The 18,540-nt window shown below is 31.9% G+C and overlaps 1 protein-coding gene across 7 annotated transcripts in view; it reads right to left on the bottom strand.

Moving 5' to 3' along the window:
• The window catches only part of PCLO (piccolo presynaptic cytomatrix protein), a 401,999-nt gene that overhangs the window by 127,479 nt on the left and 255,980 nt on the right, over positions 1-18,540 (bottom strand). For all 7 annotated transcript variants that reach the window (XM_015447837.3, XM_015447839.3, XM_005550357.4 and 4 more), the window contains exon 9: positions 16,650-16,740. In XM_015447837.3, coding sequence (XP_015303323.3) covers positions 16,650-16,740 — 91 coding nt within the window. The remainder of the gene's footprint in view (positions 1-16,649; positions 16,741-18,540) is intronic.

Genomic DNA, 18,540 nt, shown 5'->3' with positions numbered 1-18,540 from the left:
TAAAAATAAACTACGCACAAAACAAACATGAGCATACTAAGGAAAAATCTTTACATTTGCATTTAAATTTACAGATTAAATCCAATTTTATGTGTTTATTAATCTGTTACAATGAAAGCTCCAGTATTTTAAAGTATCACAAAGAATGTTTTCATTTTCAACATTAAAATATATATTAAAATATTATGAGGTTATAATTAGAACACTGCATTTGGATAAAATTAAAATACTTGTTTAATTTCAATACTCTCATATCCTATACTTAAGCATCAAGGGAAAGCAAAATTTGTATTAATGAACATACTGTTTCTTATGAATAGTTTAAATCAACTGTGTTGATTTTTTATAATAAAGCTATCCTAGAATAAAAATATATTGCTTAGTTCAGTTATATCATTAGTGGGGCTAAAGAAGAAGACAGATTATACATATAATAATGCCTATAAAGTTCCAAGAATAATAGAAAAGTCCCCAAAGGATAGTTCATTAAATTGATTTTTATGTAGTTTACACATTACTTACACTCTTGAGTAAGGTTGTGAGAATTTAATTTTATATTATTTCACTTACTTATCTCTGTGTTGTAAATTATACATAAAAGTGTTTAAGAAAGTAAACCAAATTATATTAAAAATTCATAATGATTTCCCTTTTTGTCCTATGAAATGCAACAGTTTGTTCATTAATTCTCAAACATGAAGACCTAAATAATTTTCATTATTTATTTAATTATTGGTCAGTATTTAAAAAACGTTCCTATAAACACAACAATGTACATCAATCACCTTAATAACAATCCATACCTTACAGTTTTTAGCAACATCAAAATGGAAACAGCACATTCATGCCAAGTTTAATCCAACTCTAATCCTGAGTATTCCAATAATAAATTCACTTATGCCCATTAGCTTTTTCTTATCCAGCCAATTGCTCCAGGCATGAAAACTGCTGTTCAGCATCCCTTTGTTTGTAGTTTTATTTTATTTTTTTATTTTATTTTGAGATGGAGTCTTGCTCTGTCCCCCAGGCGGGAGTGCAGTGTGCAGTCTTGGCCCACTGCAACATCTGCCTCCAGGCTCAAGCGATTCTCCTGCCTCAGCCTTCCTAAGTAGCTGGGATTACAGGCTCCTGCCACCAGGCTCAGCTAATTTTGTGTATTTTTGGTAGAGAGGGGGTGTTGCCATGTTGGTCAAGCTGTTATCAAACTCCTGACCTCAGGTGATGCCTGCTTTGGCCTCCCAAACTTCTTGGATTACAGGCGTGAGTCACTGCAACTGGCCTGTTTCCAGTTTTAAATGTATATCCTTTATGTACATGAAGAATTTGAAGGAACAATTCATCTCACATTTCCATGAACTTGCATTCACACCTCTTTTCTAATGTAATCTAAATAATATTAATATTAAAATGTTATGTACAGTTCAAAGACTGTACAAAAGCCTTTCCATATTCACAGTATATTGCATGAGATGAGTCCAAGATGGCCTGCCATATGACTGAAATGACCATTGGCATGGGAAATAAGGAAGACAAGTTAAAAAATACACAAAAACGACACTGGTATTCTGGCTCTGTAGAACACACTTTTCAAATGACAGATGATGTATGCTGTTAAAGTAATTTTACTCAAAGCACATAGGATTTTCTCCTCCTTATAGACTTGGAATAATTCCTACCAAGAAAATTTGTCAGGACTGCCACATTCACAAATGCATACTTCATTCATGTAATGACATAAAGATTTTCTTTTTCCTTCATTTTAGCTTATATAAGACAATTGCAAAATTAGAAGCATAAAGACTACATCTGAAGAGTTTGCCAGATTCTTCTATAAAAGGCAATGAAAAGGAAATTTATTTCATTTAGCAGTACTTAGGGTCCAAAACAAAATGATTGTTTGATATGAGGCTAGACGTCACAAACCTGGAAAATAGGGTCACTTTATAGGTTTGGCCTTGATACTAAATTGATGGCAGGCCAGGACGTGGGGTGAGGTCATTCACTTTGTGTGTTAAAGAAAATTGTTTTTTTGAGAGACACTTAAGAAACTCTACAATGATGATGGAAATAAAATGGTGTAAACTTATGTTAGTGTAAAGCTATGACGCACTTGACAAAATAAATGTCAGTTTTCCTTATATAAAATGTAAGTAGGAAGAAAAATACTATTCTGATTCAAAATTAAATATAGAATCTTTTGTTGGATTTCTTGACTTAATATGGGATTGTGGCAGAAATACTCTATCATGATTTCCAATGAGCCACTTCCTGGTATAATCCCTTCCCTTTGAGTGAAGGCAGAACTTGTGACATGCTTCTAATCAATAAGATCTGGCAAAGGTGATAGATAGCCACTACCATAATTATTTTATATTGTATTCCATCTTAAGAGGCTAGAGTAAGAGATTTCCCCCTGGCTTTCAAGAACTAAGCTGTCACATGTTAGTGGACCTCATAGCAATAAATTGAGAGAGACCACTTGGGGTCAGTGGCCCCTGCCTGACAGCAACCGTATGGGGAATTCAGTTCCACATCTACAAGAAACTGAATCCTAGCAACAACCACATGAGTTTGGAAGAGGTCTCCCAAGCTCCAGAAAGGGATACAGCACAACTAACATAGATTATAGTTCATAAATTCATGATCAGGGAACCCACTGAAGCCATGCCTGGATTATTGACCCATGAAAATGATGATGGTGAATATCTGTTGTTTTAACTCATTAAATTTGTTATGCAGTGATAGAAAACTAATACAAGGATAAAAATCATACTCAGAAATTTGTTGTGCACACAACATATGTATACATTATTTTGGTAGCAAAATGTGCAGGACATTTGTGTTTATAGTAGTTACAACAATGATCGAGTAGTGATAGAGGGTAGGAAGGAAGGGAAATAGGCTGGGTAAGATAGTATACGCATATTGTATTCTATTCTTAGAAAATGCCTTTAAAATTACATTATCTCATTGGATTTTAAAATAAAAGAGCAAACGGAAAAAAAAAAAAAGCCCTGTATTTTGCATGTGAGGAAATGAAGCTTTGAGAGGTTCAAAACTCCAGGCTACACAGCTAATATGAGGGAAATCTGGAGTGAAGCACATATTCTTTCTCCAAACAAGTGACTTGGCAGTGAGTCTCCTGTTTGGTTTATGCCAGTTCACTTGGTTTACAATAAGAAGGCATAGGTTTGACAGTAGCACACTCCAGTTCCTCCTTTCCCCATTCAATTTTAGAGAAGAGTGATGGGAGAATTTGCAACCAAATAATAAAAGAGAAAGTACCAAGATATGAAAAAAGGTGTTGGAAGCCAGCATTTCTCAGTCAAGACTAAGCAGAGGAAATGCTTTTGGCTTAGGCAGCCCACAAGTTATACTACATGGTTTAATCTGCAGTAGCTGCAACTAATTAGTTAGGAAACATTACATTTGTTTTGTCAGTATAATTTCCATTTTTCTATTACTGCATATACTTTTATGTATGTTTATATCTATATTTTTCCAACATTATAAAGATGAGATTATTACATCTTTTAATATTATAGCTTTTAGCATTATAATCCAAATATGAATTGCATACATATCTGTTAAATGAATTAGTAATTGGCTTAATATTTCTATATCTTGGTATGTATATCTGTATAGAACAAAGTGCCATATATGTCTGATTATGTAATAACTATTATACTAACCTATATTTTGGAGGGAGTTGAAAACTGATTTAGAGAGAAAAGTTCTCAATTTGCTGAGTCATTTTAGGTACATAAATAAAATCCAGATGCCAAATTATTTTTACACTACAGGCTGAACCTGTTCTCATCAAAATCAATTTGCATTTGGTGAAGGAGATATTCAATATAATTCAACAGCTTCTACTTTCCTATATATATCAGGGGCTAATTTTTCACTGAAGAGTCATTTAGTATAGTTATTTTTGGTTATTTTCGTTACTGTATTAAAAATAATTACTACTATCTGGAATGGACAAAAATGTATTTCATGGTGTTAATAACTGGGCTAAAAATATTCAAATATCCCATTGAAATTATGCTTTAAGCAAAAAGTGAGCTGCTTTTGTTTATTTTCATCTAATTTTCTATTCTATAGGATGTATTGATCTTTTGTCAAAACATCTCAAAACACATGACTTTGAACAGATGGATTTTATTTGATTTTTGTTGTTTGTGCCAATATTATTTTACGTTAAGTGTATTTGATTTTTCACAATCTCTTCAGCATTGTCTTCAGGGATGGAAGAAAAGAGTAACACTTGCCAAGTGTCTCCTATGTGTCTGACACTATCCCGTAGCTTTTTTTTGCATTGCCTTTCTTTAACCACCTCCACAACATTTTGAGTTATGTACTATTCATACCAGTTTTACGACAAAGCAGCTGAGACTGCTAAGGAGAGTTAGAAACTTGCTGTAGGTTGTCCAGCATACAAAAAAGCTGATAACTCATTGTTTTTCTCTTGACTTTCACATCCTTGTTCTTTCTACCTTTGATCATCACTCCAACTGCCAAGAAAATATTCTAGAAAATCAATATAAATCCTTACTCCTTTATTGAATCCCACTTCTCCTTGCTTATTTTTCTACTGCCAGTTCACATACATTTTACATTTATATGCCTACGTTTCACATTAATATTACCATCTATCCTCCTATCCTTGAATATTGTGAATGTCTTCACTCTCATGTAATCAATTATTCATTCCTTTAATTTTATTTTATTAAGAGTGGATAAGAAAATGTGCTCAGCTACCTCCAGCTGGAAGCAAAGTCTATAATGTCACTTCCTTAGCAGGAACACAATATCCAAGCAACCTGTCAGGAGAAATGATAATGTTTCTGTGAAACTCACCCTGAGAATAAAAACTTCCTTTGTTACTGAGTAAATAAATCCATGTTTTCACCAGAATTTACCAGGAAGAAATTGTGATTTCAAAAGAGATTCAATCTGAGCTTTACTCTATTTCCATAGCTTTATGCTCAATATATTCCTAAACAAGGCTTACAATGAAAAAGTGAACACTCTGGGAGGCTGAGGCAGGTTAATCACGAGGTCAGGAGTTCAAGACCAACCTGGCCAAGATGATGAAACCCTGTCTCTACTAAAAAACTACAAAAATTAGCCAGGCGTGGTGGCAGGCACCTGTAATCCCAGCTATTCGGGAGGCTGAGGCAGGAGAATCACTTGAACCTGGGTGGCAGAGGTTGCAGTGGGCCGAGATTGTGCCACTGCACTCTAGCCTGGGCTGGGCAACAGAGTAAGGCTCCGTCTCAAAAAATAAATAAATAAATAAATAAATAAATAAATAAATAAATAAATAAATAGAAAAAGAAAAAAAAAGAGGAAAAAAAAGGAAATGAATACTATGTAATTGCACTATCAAAATAATAAGATAGAAAAAGCCATTTTATATGGGAAAGGAGAAATTCAGTGTTAAGGCCCACTTTGTAGGATCTGTTTAGTTCCAGCAGTTAGGGTAGAACACACTTGTCCTGAGGGTGACAGCTTTGCTTTCTTTTGGTCTTCTACGAGAAACAGAAGAGATGGCATAATTGTTTTAACTCTTTCTATTTTAAGAATTGGCTGATCTGAAAAAAATTAGTTTTCTCATAAAATGTTCATATAATTGATATTGGAGAAATGTTAAGTGACTCTTAGCCATAACTTATCCAAATCACATGGAGTAGCTCACCATATTTTGCCTCAGTACCTCTTTATTTACCATACCGCATTTGAGAGCAGCAGTAGACTCACAAGCAAAGGTGATCCAACCTATTTATTCAAACTTTCGTGTATCTTATTCATTCATTATGATTAAGCTTCCTTCAGAATTCAACTTTGAAGCAAACAAAACAAATTTTTTTAAAAGACCTCATAAACGAAGCTATATTTTCAATGATTTCAAGATGCCAATCTTCCCTATCAAATTAAACTTAGACTATTTATTTGTCTACTGGGCCCAACATATGCTGGCCCTAGCTTTTTATATACTCTGGTCCCTTTCATATACTCTGTGTTGCAGCAAAACAAAACAAACAAAATAAAAATAGTCTATTATCCTGCATATTAAGTAGATAAGTCACTGAAAGGAAAGAAACAGAGCTAATTGTGGTCTAAAGGTTATAGTTAAGACTCAATATTAGATGCTGCCTAATTTTCTGATAAAATAACGAGGGTCGGACCACAAGCTCCCTCCCATCCCACGCCCTCCCCCACAACCCCAACTCTGCTCTAATGGATCAGGTTCCCGCGCTGAAAAATCCTCTTTATCAAGGGGGTCAGGAATTTCCGTTTCCTGCCAGTCTGAGGAACTATTCAGCGGAGCCAACCAAGTTTCCCTGTAGGACCTAGGGGCGCTCCAACCTTCTGATACTAAAAACCCAGCCTTGCACAGGCTCTGGTTGTTCAGTGTTCCCCGGTACAACCCCGTGTGGCTCTGTGTCATGTGTGGTGTCCTGTTGCCCCAAACTTTGAGCATATGTGACTAATAAGCTGCTGTTGATGTCATCTGTCCAGTGTCAGGTGCAATGTGCTCAGCCCTCGCCATAACCCCAGGACAGGCAGGAATCTGTCCCTCACCACCAGGATGATTAGGAGGCAATTAAATTATTAAGTATTGGACAAAATATCAACTTGATAACTAACCAAAGAAATAATACTTAGAGCAAAATGATATAAAATTTGGCTTCTGAACTAAGTTACAATATCTTTTTGTGACAATTATATGATTTAAAATTTCCATAGTGGAAAATGAATGAAAAACAATTTCTTAGTTTGGGAGTGCAAAGTAGTAGAACTTTTCTGATAAGAAATTTGAGAAGATGTTTAAGGAACGTCTAAAATATCCTTTTCCTTTTACTCACTGATTTTACTTCTGTAAATATATTCTAAGGGAATAATAAACAATAAGGCAGCACTTTTTCATTGCAGCATTGTTTATATAATAATGGAAAGGGGGAGAAGACATAAATGCCAATCAATTAGAAAGTGGTTGAAGTAAATAATTAAACATCTATACAATGTAATAAAATCCAGTCATTACATTTATGTTTGTGAAGAGCTTTTGAGGTAAAAGGAAAATGTATTTACTGGGCAATTTATACCATATTAAAGATATGTATCTGAACTATATTACAATGTACTTTCAACTTTTAGTGTGTGTGCACATGTGTATAAAAAAGGCAGGAAGGAAAAAATATAAATTGTAAAATTATGGCTTCTATTTTTAGCTTTGTAATTTTTACCACTACCATATTTTATAGGAAATATTTTACATATTACAATATATTTTTTATTATATATACATACATGCAAATATATACATTTATAAGTATACATAGAAGAAGAAGGCTGAGAATGATACATGCATTTATCATTTAGCTACTGTAAGCTGAAAGCTAGGGGGACATTTGCCTTTGAGATCTCTAGCTATAAAGGAAAGCAGAGTAACAAAAATATTCATGAGAAAATGGGGAAATATGTGTTCTCTACATTCCATTGGTAAAATTATTTGAACAAAGAGCATTGCAAAAATTTGTACATGTTAATATATGTACACATAGTTTATGAAACGTATTTTAATTTTCAACATATAGCTTCATGTGTTCATTGTTTCAGGTACATTAGCTCCACTTCAAGTGGTAAGTTCTTTAAGCAAGGACTATACCACAGACTTTTCCCATACCTATCAAAAAATGCTGCCTTATAGTTTATTATTCCCTTACAATATATTTACAGAAGTAAAATTAGAGAGTAAAAGGAAAAGGATATTTTGGACGTTCCTTAAACATCTTCTCAAGGCTGATTCCATATTCAATATTACATATCTACTTGTTTATAGTAGGAGATAGTTCTTTATTTATTGTGACTCTTCTTTCTGTTAGTTCACATTATTTAAAATAGATTTAACAGTTACAGAAGGTGGACAAATTGTGTTTATAGTATTTTTAATTATTTAGGTAGAACATGAGAATTTTGTTGTAGCTGCTTTTTTAAAACTAATCTGCTGATCACAATATTATATCTTTGAGAACTGTCAATAGGATATATAGAACTATTCTTACCACGTTTCATCTATAGTCTGAATATAAATCTCTGAATAACTTCTATATTAGGTTTGTAGATTTTCATTATAAACACTTATAATCAAGGAAAAAAGAGGAGAATATTTGTATTTGGAAGAAATAATCATACTTTCAAGTTATTTCAGAAAAAAATAGAAAACCTTTAACTACAAAGTAAGTAATATATTTATTTTTATATTTCATGTCCCCTAAATATTTATGATTATCACTATTTTCTTTAGATTTCTGCATGTATAATTTACTTGGTTGCATAGTGGGACTAATAAATTTACGCAAATAAGATCAATATTACAAGTGTAATAAATTTAATTCAAAAAATCTTCCCCTATATTTGACAGAGGCCTTATTGCTGTGTTTATTTGTATGTATGCATATATGTACCTTCCCTGCAAAATGAATACATAATCAACTCAATGTTTTCACATATTGCCAGTGGTGGAAATTCCATTGATAAATACAAGAAAATGGAAAGTCTGACTAGCTATTTTTGTCTTTTTAAAAAGCTGTTCTTAATCACTTCTACTCAGATTTTTAAAATTTTAGGTAGAAAAACTTTACCACTGAGTATCAATGAAGGCAAGGAGAGGTTAAGAATTCTATAACAGGATGAGGACACAGTCTGTGAGTTTAATCATGGCTAATTGTCAACTTTCTTTAGGATTCTAAGAATGTCACAATCTTCCTCAGAAACTTAATGGACTCATTTATGAAACATTGATAAGATATCTGAACTATTTTCTTCAGATTTCTGAGATCTCTCAGAATATTGTTGTCTCTTTCAGTCTGATTCAATTATTTAGAATTGTTATTAGGTTGTCAGATGAGTAATTCTGGCTGGTATATTAGAAAGAGGTACATTAGGCCTGCAGCTTTCTTTTTTATGCACATGAAATCAATACTATAATGGAATATTTAGAAACCATCATTTATAGAATCTTATGCCAAAACAAAATTCATTCATTACCTGTGTTTTATTTTATATGTAATACTTTAAATATTTAAGTATAAAAAACAATTTTGAGAATGACTAAAAAAATTCAGAGAAATATGGTGTTTTTATTACTATTTCAGGAAATACATTATAAAAGCTGCCAAAATTATAATTAAATAGAAAGATCACAAAATAAAATAAATAAAATTTTCTCCCAAAAAATGAGTTGTATAGCTGGACAAAATGTTAAAAAACAACCAACCATTTCAGCATTTTGGAAATTAAACAAAAGTTTATAACAAACTGAGCAGCATTTGTTCATGAGAAGCTACTGATCTTCAAGTAAGAACACTAGTGTATTAGTCTGTTTTCACACTGCTGATAAAGACTTACCCAAACGGGGCAATTTCCAAAGAAAGAGGTTTATAATGGACTTACAGTTCCACGTGGCTGGGAAAGCCTCACAATAGTGGTGAAAGGCAAAAAGTCACACCTCAGTGGATGGCGGAAGGCAAAGAGAGAGCTTGTGCAGGGAAACTCCTCCTTATAAAACCATCAGATCTCATGAGACTTATTCACTATCATGAGAACAGCACGAGAAAAACTTTCCCCCATGACTCATATACCTCCCACCGGGTGCCTCCTACAACACGTGGGTATTCAACATGACATTTGGGTGGGGGGCACAGTCAACCATATCAAGTGGGAATATTGGTCGTGATTGGCTTGGGCTGCTTCCATCCCCAGCTCAGTTGTCATGATAGCTCAATTGGACAGGGCAGGGTATGAAAACCAGAAGCTTTATTGCTGGAGGGGATGAAACAAGTGGTAGACTTGCAAATTATTTGGGGGTTAAACAGGGAGACTAGGAATTGGGACATCCATAAATAGATTTAATAAGTTCTCAATATATCCCTGGGTAAATGGAGGCTGAGTGCACGTTTGGCAGAAACCAGAGAGAGCCCAAACTGTTCACACAAATTTAACCAAAAGAAGGTTACACAGATGTGCAGCACAGAGAGAAGTTTCAGTGGAAAGTAAAATCATAGTCATACTTGGAAACTGTCAGACTCACAAACTGCTTGTGCTTTGAATGTCTCTCCATTTTATATACAAATTTATCAACAAAGTTTTGCAAATCTTAATGAAGTCAAAATAATGAAATCATAAAAAATAGGTACAAATAGGTTTTCCAACTACAATGAAACTAAGTTAAACATCAAGAACAGAAAGAGACTGGAAAAATCCCCAAACATTAGGGAATGTAAAAGCATGTTTCTAAATAAACAATAGGTAAAAGAAGAAATTACAAGGGAATTAAGAAATCTTTTGAACTGAATAAAAATGAAAAAAAAAATGCATGGGATGCAGTAAAACAGTCCTTAAAGGAAAATACTTTGTTTTAAATGTCTATGTCAGAAAACAAGAAAGCTCTCCAACTAATTAATTTTTCACCTTAAGAATCTAGGAGAAAAAAGCTAACTAAAAAATAAATGAAAGAAAAGAAATAGATGATATGTAGACCAGAAATCAGTAAAATAGAACACAAAAAAAAATAATGGAGAAAAAATCAATAAAAGCAAAAGTTGAGTCTTTGAAAAGATTGGCAAAATTGACAAATCTTCAACTAGCTTTACTGAGAAAAAATTGAAGACACCATAATAAAAATTAGGAATAAAAAAGGGCTTCACTGTGTGACCTAAGAGAAGTGAAAAGAATAAAGTATTATGAATACATTTGTGACAATAATTATAAAACATAGGTGAAATGAATACACTTTTAGAAAGACTCAAATTACCAAAATTGATTCAAGAAGAAAGAGAACATTTAAATAGTTTTATAACAAACAAAAGCATTGAATTAGTAACTGGATGTCTTCTTACTGCAAAAGAATGCTTAGGCCAGGTGACTTCATTGGTGGATTCTACCAAATATTCAAAAAATGAATACTACTAATTCTTCACAAACTCTATAGAAAAACAGAGCCAGAAATACTTCCCAACACATTCTACATGGTCAGTATTATGAGATTACTCAAAGATATCACAAGAAAACAAATCTACAGAATAATATCGCTCATGAATATCAACATACAATTACTTAAAGCAAACTAAATCATGAAACATTGCTGGCAAGAACACAAAATGACACACTCACCTTGACTATGTAGCAGTTTCTTAAGTAGTTAGACAGAAACTTATCATACAACCGACAAATTTTATGTCTAGTAAACTACCCAACAAAAAATTACATATTATATATCTATACTAAAACGAGCATACAAATATTATTTAAAATATGGGGGAAAATCTCACAGAAAAACAAAATGTTGACTTTTTAAACAATGAGACATATTTAGCAATAAAAAGGAGCAAACCAGTGGCACATGCTACAACTAACCTAAAAACTAGTAACCTAAAAAACTGGTCAATGAGAGAAATCAGACACCAAAACTGTACATTGAATGATCCAATTTATATGAAATGCCTGGAAAAGGCAAACTTACAGAGACAAAAAGTAAATCAGTAGTTAGTTTTTGGATGAGGGATGTTGGAAGCAGAGATTGCTAACGGCCTCAAAGGAGTTTTTTGCAAAGATGGAAATCTCTAAAACAGGATTGTGGTGATGATTGCACAACTCTGTAAATGTATTAAAGTCATTGATTTGTACACTAACAATAGATATTTATGATATGTAAGCTATATCCAAGAAAACTGTTAAAATAATGATAATAATAATAATATAAAGTTATCCACATGTGGTACTACTGCCAACTAGGATCCAATGAGCTCTGTTATAATTTGTCTCTGTTTCTAAAAACTCATAAAGATGGTGACTAATGCAGAACAGAAAATGAGCCCCTATTTCCTAAGAAGACAATGCTATCTTTTCAAACTTAACAACATTTTTAGTGTTCTTCACTATTATAATTGCTAAGTCTTTCTAGCCTTGCAGATGTAGCCAGTCCATTATAGAACTGTACATAGCAAATGCCTTTCTTAAAAGCCAGAAGAATTTCTTTGGCTTGTTTCAAACAGCTGTGTTTCTGAAGCCATAAGATGGAGTTTCAAATAAGAAATAAAAGGAGACTAATTTTTTTGAGCATCACATTTTGTTCTTTTTTTTTTTTTCTGTTCATTTCTCTTTAAGAGAAGAGGAAATAACATTTGTTGAGCATACAGTAAGTACAATACTTTGTGTTAGGTTCACTTACAATTATGAGATACACGGAGTTCATTTTATTTACAGATGAACAAACTTATTCTCAAAATTTACATGTGTTAGAGCTGAATTTCAACACAGGTATTTATAATTCCAAAACTTATTACCTATTCTCTCCACTCTGTTGCCTTGTGTTTTGCTGAGGACTTTCAAAACTATTGTACAGTTGTTGATAAACACTTATATCTTTGAAGTTAACAGGTTAAAAGTTAAAGGATATATTTTCTAAAAATTGTGAACCACTTAATAGAAGATTACATGCCTGTGTTTCTCTCTAGGTACATTAAAAATTATAAATCATGGTGCACCTGTATAGCTGTGTGTGTATACACACACATACATAGTTATGGGTATGAACAATAACTGTATAAATTCCTTGACTGTTGTCTCAGTTGTTCCTAAAATTTTGTAGTAATAATTACTTACATTTCAGGTCCTCCTACTAAATTGTTAGTACATTAAAAATCTGGGTCTTTGTTGTGTTCATTCTATTAATCTAGCACCCAACAAAATTTAAGTCACACCATGGATGATAAATGAATGATCATCAATGAATAAATATTTAAAAATGTATCCACTATGAGTTACAGAAACAGTTTACTTTATGCTATATACGTTTTTTAATAATGAGAAAAAAGTAATTTCCTTTTTGAAAAAAAATTTCACTGTAGATATTGTTATAGCAGTGGCTTTCAAGCTTTTGGTTTGTGGAAACATATATCCTCTTTAATATTACTGAGTATCTCAAGCAGTTTTTCTTTATATATGTTACAGCTATATAAAAAATAGTATATTTTCCATATTATAAGTTAAAATTGAGAATTAAAAATATTTATTAACACATTTAAAATAATAAACTTGTTCCATGTTAAAATAAATATTTTATTAAAAATAACTATTTTATAAGCAAAATTCATGAGAAGGGGAATGCTGTTTTAAGTTTTTGTAAATCGGCTTAATTTGGACTTAACAGAAGCCAGTTGAATTTTCACAGCTACTTCTGTATCAAATCTCTCGTGAAGTCACACATTAAATAACCTCTGAAAAACTATATTGTATATTCATAAATGGATGAGCGTGAAAAAGGCAAATTCTGCCTTTGCATTACTATTAAAATAGTCTTGAATTGTGGACCCCCCCTGAAAGAATCTTTGAGGGTCTCACTGACATTATTTTGAGAACCACACAGGAGAACGTTGAAAACCAAACAAAACAAACCATTACTTCTCTCTTCTATTCTGAAATTATTTTTGTTTTCCTAAATAATTTTTTTCTTTTATTTCCCAGGTATGCTTGTTTTATATAACTTTTATAAACTATTTATAAAGTTAGAACTGTCTATTAAAATATTATAAAAGGTTCATAGTAGTTTTACTATCAATGAGTTTATGTAACCAAAATTAAAATTCACTAATGGCCATTTTCCACCATAAAAGAACAGATATACTACATTTTATTCTTTACTACTTCCTTGCTTAAATCTTTGTCTTGTCTCACAAAGACAGCTAAATTATTAGTTTTGCTAGCTTTTTCACTATTGATGAAGTTTTGCATACCGCTGTTTCACTGTGAACATGAAAAACAGACAGTAATTATACAATTTTATTATGGAAAATTTAAACATATGGAAATGTAATATAAGACTACAATAAAATCCAATGTGGTTAATCTCTAAGTCCAACAATCAACAAATTATGTTCAATTTTATTTCATCTACATCTCCACCATTCTCTACCCTTAGCTAATTTTGAAGTAAATTTCAGATGATATCATTTAATCTGTAAATATTTTAGTTTGCATTTCCAAAAGATACACTCAGTGGTAATTATAGTTAATAACAATATATTGTATTATAGAACAACGCTAAGACAGTTGTTGTAATAACTCTAGCTAATTAATATCAGCATTATCTCATGTAGTTATCACTGTTTCATGAAACATATAAACTTGTATATATACTTCAAAACATCGTGATGTATATGATACCATTTTATCAATTTAAAAAATACATAAATTCAATTAAAACATTAACATATAAATGAAAGTATAGCTAACAATAAATCCTTAATATTACCAAATATTTAGTCAATCAAACTAGGCTTTTTGTTGAGCAGAAAATGACACAGATACTAGCCAGGAGTGTAAATGTTCTTTGCCATCGTTTCCCTGGCACTGGTTTAAAACTTCCAGACACTGTCAAAGATTGTAAGTTCTGGTTCTAGCCTCATATGGAGATGTATTTAAAACAATTAAAAGTAGAAGTAGAATATAAAATGCAGATTGTTTTAAAAGACTTAATATAGTATGGGATTATTTTTCCTAAGACATATGGAAAATATATTCAGTAGTAATCAATACAGGGTAACTATAACAAGGAAACCATTTTTAGTATTACTTTAGGTAGATATCAAAAGAAAAAGGGGCATTCAGAGAAAAGATATAGTACATTACTAGCAAATTTATTGTCCAAAACAATAACCTTTTCTCTTTTTGTGAAATGTATATACGGAAGAAATTAAATTTACTTTTGAGACTAGAATATTTACTAAAGAGCTAGCATTTATTTTTGCAATGTTATGTTTTAAAACTTGTTTCTAGTTAAAGTAACAGAATAACTAAAGAGTAGGAAAGATAAATAATAAGGTTGAAGGAATAGTTCTTTTTTTTTTGTAGAGTACTTATATGTATATTTTTTATTATACTTCATGTTCTAGGGTACATGTGCACAATGTGCAGGTTTGTTACATATGTATACATGTGCCATGTTGGTGTGCTGCACCCACTAACTCATCATTTACATTAGGTATATCTCCTAATGCTATCCCTCCCCCCTCCACCCACCCCACAACAGGAATAATTCTTAATAGAGTATAAAATAATACAGCTAGAAAACAGGCACATTGGCATAGGTTCTGACGATTTAGGAAAAAAATGATTTTAAGATTTCCATTGTACATCATGAAAAAATAATTTTGGCATTGTTAGAAAATATTATGTTGTTTTGCTTTATGAGCTGGAGGAAACTGAAATCGTTTTTAGCAAGTAATTACTTCCACAAAAGGAGCCCTTGGATTTTAAGATTCACCCTGGAATTTTCATCAGTACTTAAAATACAGTTTGAACAGCAATAAAACTTGAAAGTCTGAATTATCTCTCTCTGGTAGAAGAAAAGTTACCTACTCTTAAAAGGAAAACAACATTACACTCCTAATCAATTCATTTTCTGTGAAAATAAGAAGAAATTTGCTCAAAGCAAAACCTGTTCCTCGTCCACATGTTCCACTGTCTAAGATCTGCAAGGAACAATAGCAATTACACTGAAGAAAGACCCTGTTTGTTATATCAGTGCTTAAAAAAGAAAATACAGTACATATACCATGTTAGATGTACTGCCTATACATATATAATACATAAATTATATGTATTTGAATATTTTCTATTGATGCACATTGTCCATGAAATTCGAAGAACATACTTTACTAAAAATATAGATAATATTCATTTTTTGAAATTTCATTAACTTGGAACAATTTATATTTCATCTCATTGATTTAAATATGGACTATTTAATTATAATATAAAAATTTCATATATCTTTCAAAAAGCTTCCAGGTCATGAAAGGCAAAGGAGGATTGAGGACCTATCAGATTGGAGGAGATGCAAGAGTCAAACAATTAAATGCAATGTGGGATCCTGAACTAGATCCTGAACTGGATCCTGGACCAGAAAAAAACATGGTGGGTTAGTGGAGAAATTCAACATTTGTATAAGGCTTATAGATATTTTAATATTATCATATATATGTTAATTTCCTGGGTTTGATCACTTTTTTGGGATTAGAAGTTAACATTAGTAATGTTGGGCAAAGAGTGGGCAAAAGGAATGTCTGTATTACGTTTGGAAATCCAAAATTATTTCCAAATAAAAAGTTCACCATTAGCTTTGGCTTATAAAGGAACACAAACAAACAAAACCCCAGCATAAATTGACGGTGTTCAAGTTGAGTAGAAATAGGGGAATTTATTCTTAGAAGAATTCAAGACAGATTTTTAATTTCCTGTGTAAGAATGTCTTGTATTCCTACAACCAGTGACCATATTTCTTAATACAGCAATTCCTGCGGAGCATTGTGATACCAGGTGCATTAAAACATATGGTTAATGAAAAGAATGACGCAAATAGGTACCATTTAGTACCTCCTCATATTGATGATCATGTCATAAATGTCTTTTATGTTCAAATGTATATCCTGCTTGTTTTTTTACATTTCTAAAAACACAATTTTGATATAAAAAGTTTTCCAAAATGTCCTGAGTCATCTAAAATGAAACCCAAATGTCAGTACATATGTCAATCTGACATTAGAATAAAAAAAATTAGATTATATGATTTGCTTTACCTGAAACTGTGTGATCCTTTGAGTCTCTTGTTATTTTTATCCTTGCGTGAGGAAAGATGTAGTGCATAGTTTTCCCGTTCATCTGTATGATCTAAGACATACATGTAATAAGGTAAAAAAACCAACATTAAAGACACTTAAAGTGCAATATATATAATTAGAATGGTTTATTTCAAAGCACATTGATTAAATTAATGGAACATAGTAGGAGATTCTCACACGATGGCAATTTAAACACCTTACATGAACACTATATAATGATATTGCTGGTTCTGAGTTCTTATGGTTTTTGCATTTGTAACCAATGGCTGTTGCAAACTGATTTGTTGTATTTGAAAAATTAATAAGTGCATGCAATAGGTTCTGAAGAATGTTTGTTACTACAGTAGTATGCAGTCAATATTGATGACCTCGGATAGAGAATGTATATGGAAAATGCCAGCTGCTGATTTTGCTCTGGACAGCCTAGGAATGGAAAAGCATTTTTAATTTTCAGCAATTAAGTGGTGCCGGGGAGAAAAAAACAGAGAAGATCCTCCTACTTTGACATCTCTATTATCATAATCAGGATTGCTTTATGTTTATGTTGCTTGATTTATTGTGGCACTGTACTTCTGCTGAGCCCATGTACTAGAAGTTTCATTGTAAACGAGATGCAGAGGCTAATTCTATATAAATAAATAAAGTCTTTGTTCACTTAATACTTTTTAAAATTCAAAGCTTGCATTATTGATAGTGTTATGTCTCCTAGACATTCCTTAGGGTAGAATAAGTAACACTTAAAGCTACTGTTGCAAATCTGAGATTTCAATTCTCATTATTGAGACTTGAATATGAGAATATTATAGATTGCATTATCTGTGTTTCCACCTGGTGAAATGAAGTTTCTGAAACAAAAGTAACTTGCAAAATGCAAACTTGTACTTTATATTTTATGGAACTTTGCTTTCAAAAGAGATTTATGAAATAATGAAAGACAGAAATGGCAAAATATTTACTCTTATCTGTATTAACAGGACTTTATTTGTATGGAATTTTGTATGTACTGTCATAAGAAAATTTTGGACTTAAATTACAACCAAAATAAAGTTAAGATAGATGAAGATTTCATATTACCTATTTTAGAATGTTTAAGAAGTGTGTTTCCAAAAGATGAAACAGAATTTAGGACTAAAGAGGTATACATTTTGTGAAGAAAGTTTCCTTAGAAAACTCTTGTGACCTTAATGTGGCCTAGTATTTCCAGCTGTAAAATTGTTAGGATTCTGGATTTTAAAAATAAAACAGGTATTTTAAAAACTAAAGCTAAAATTTTAGCCTTTAGCTTTTTTTCTCTTTAGGAAAGAATAAGGTTAAGCAGGCCTTAGGTTAACATAAAATATTCCCTAAACAATAGCGAAATCCTGTTAAATCCAGGAATATTATGTGAATTCTGCAGAGTAAAACAAAAATACTGTTTACTAAATTATAAAAACATTAGGGCAAGTATAATAAGTCAATTCAGATAATTCATGCTAATGTTAACTTTGTAAACCATTGAAAACCTTATTCATATTTGTAATAAGTGCTTACATTTTTCTTTTTCCGTCTCTTGCCTGCTGTTCACTTCTCTCCTGTCTCTCTTTTGTCTGTCTCTCAGTCTGCCTCTCACTCTTTCCTTTCTCTCTGTTACTTTGCCCTCCCCACATCTTTTTCTCCTACTTTCTTTCCTTCTTCTTCCTGTCTTTTCCTTTCCTAATCTGCATTTAAAAATCTTTATTTTTTACTAAAAATAAAATCGTGTGTATTGAAAATTTTGTAACTATTAGGTGTAACTACAGTTTGCTTTGGTACTGCAGATAATTCAGTAAAATTGGATGTTACTTCATTTTATTTCAATCTGTTCTAATCT

The sequence above is a fragment of the Macaca fascicularis genome, chromosome 3, assembly GCF_037993035.2.
Source record: "Macaca fascicularis isolate 582-1 chromosome 3, T2T-MFA8v1.1".
In the NCBI taxonomy this organism is placed as follows: domain Eukaryota; kingdom Metazoa; phylum Chordata; class Mammalia; order Primates; family Cercopithecidae; genus Macaca; species Macaca fascicularis.
Note: the sequence above shows the minus strand (reverse complement) of the source record. Positions and strands in the feature narration are given on the sequence as shown.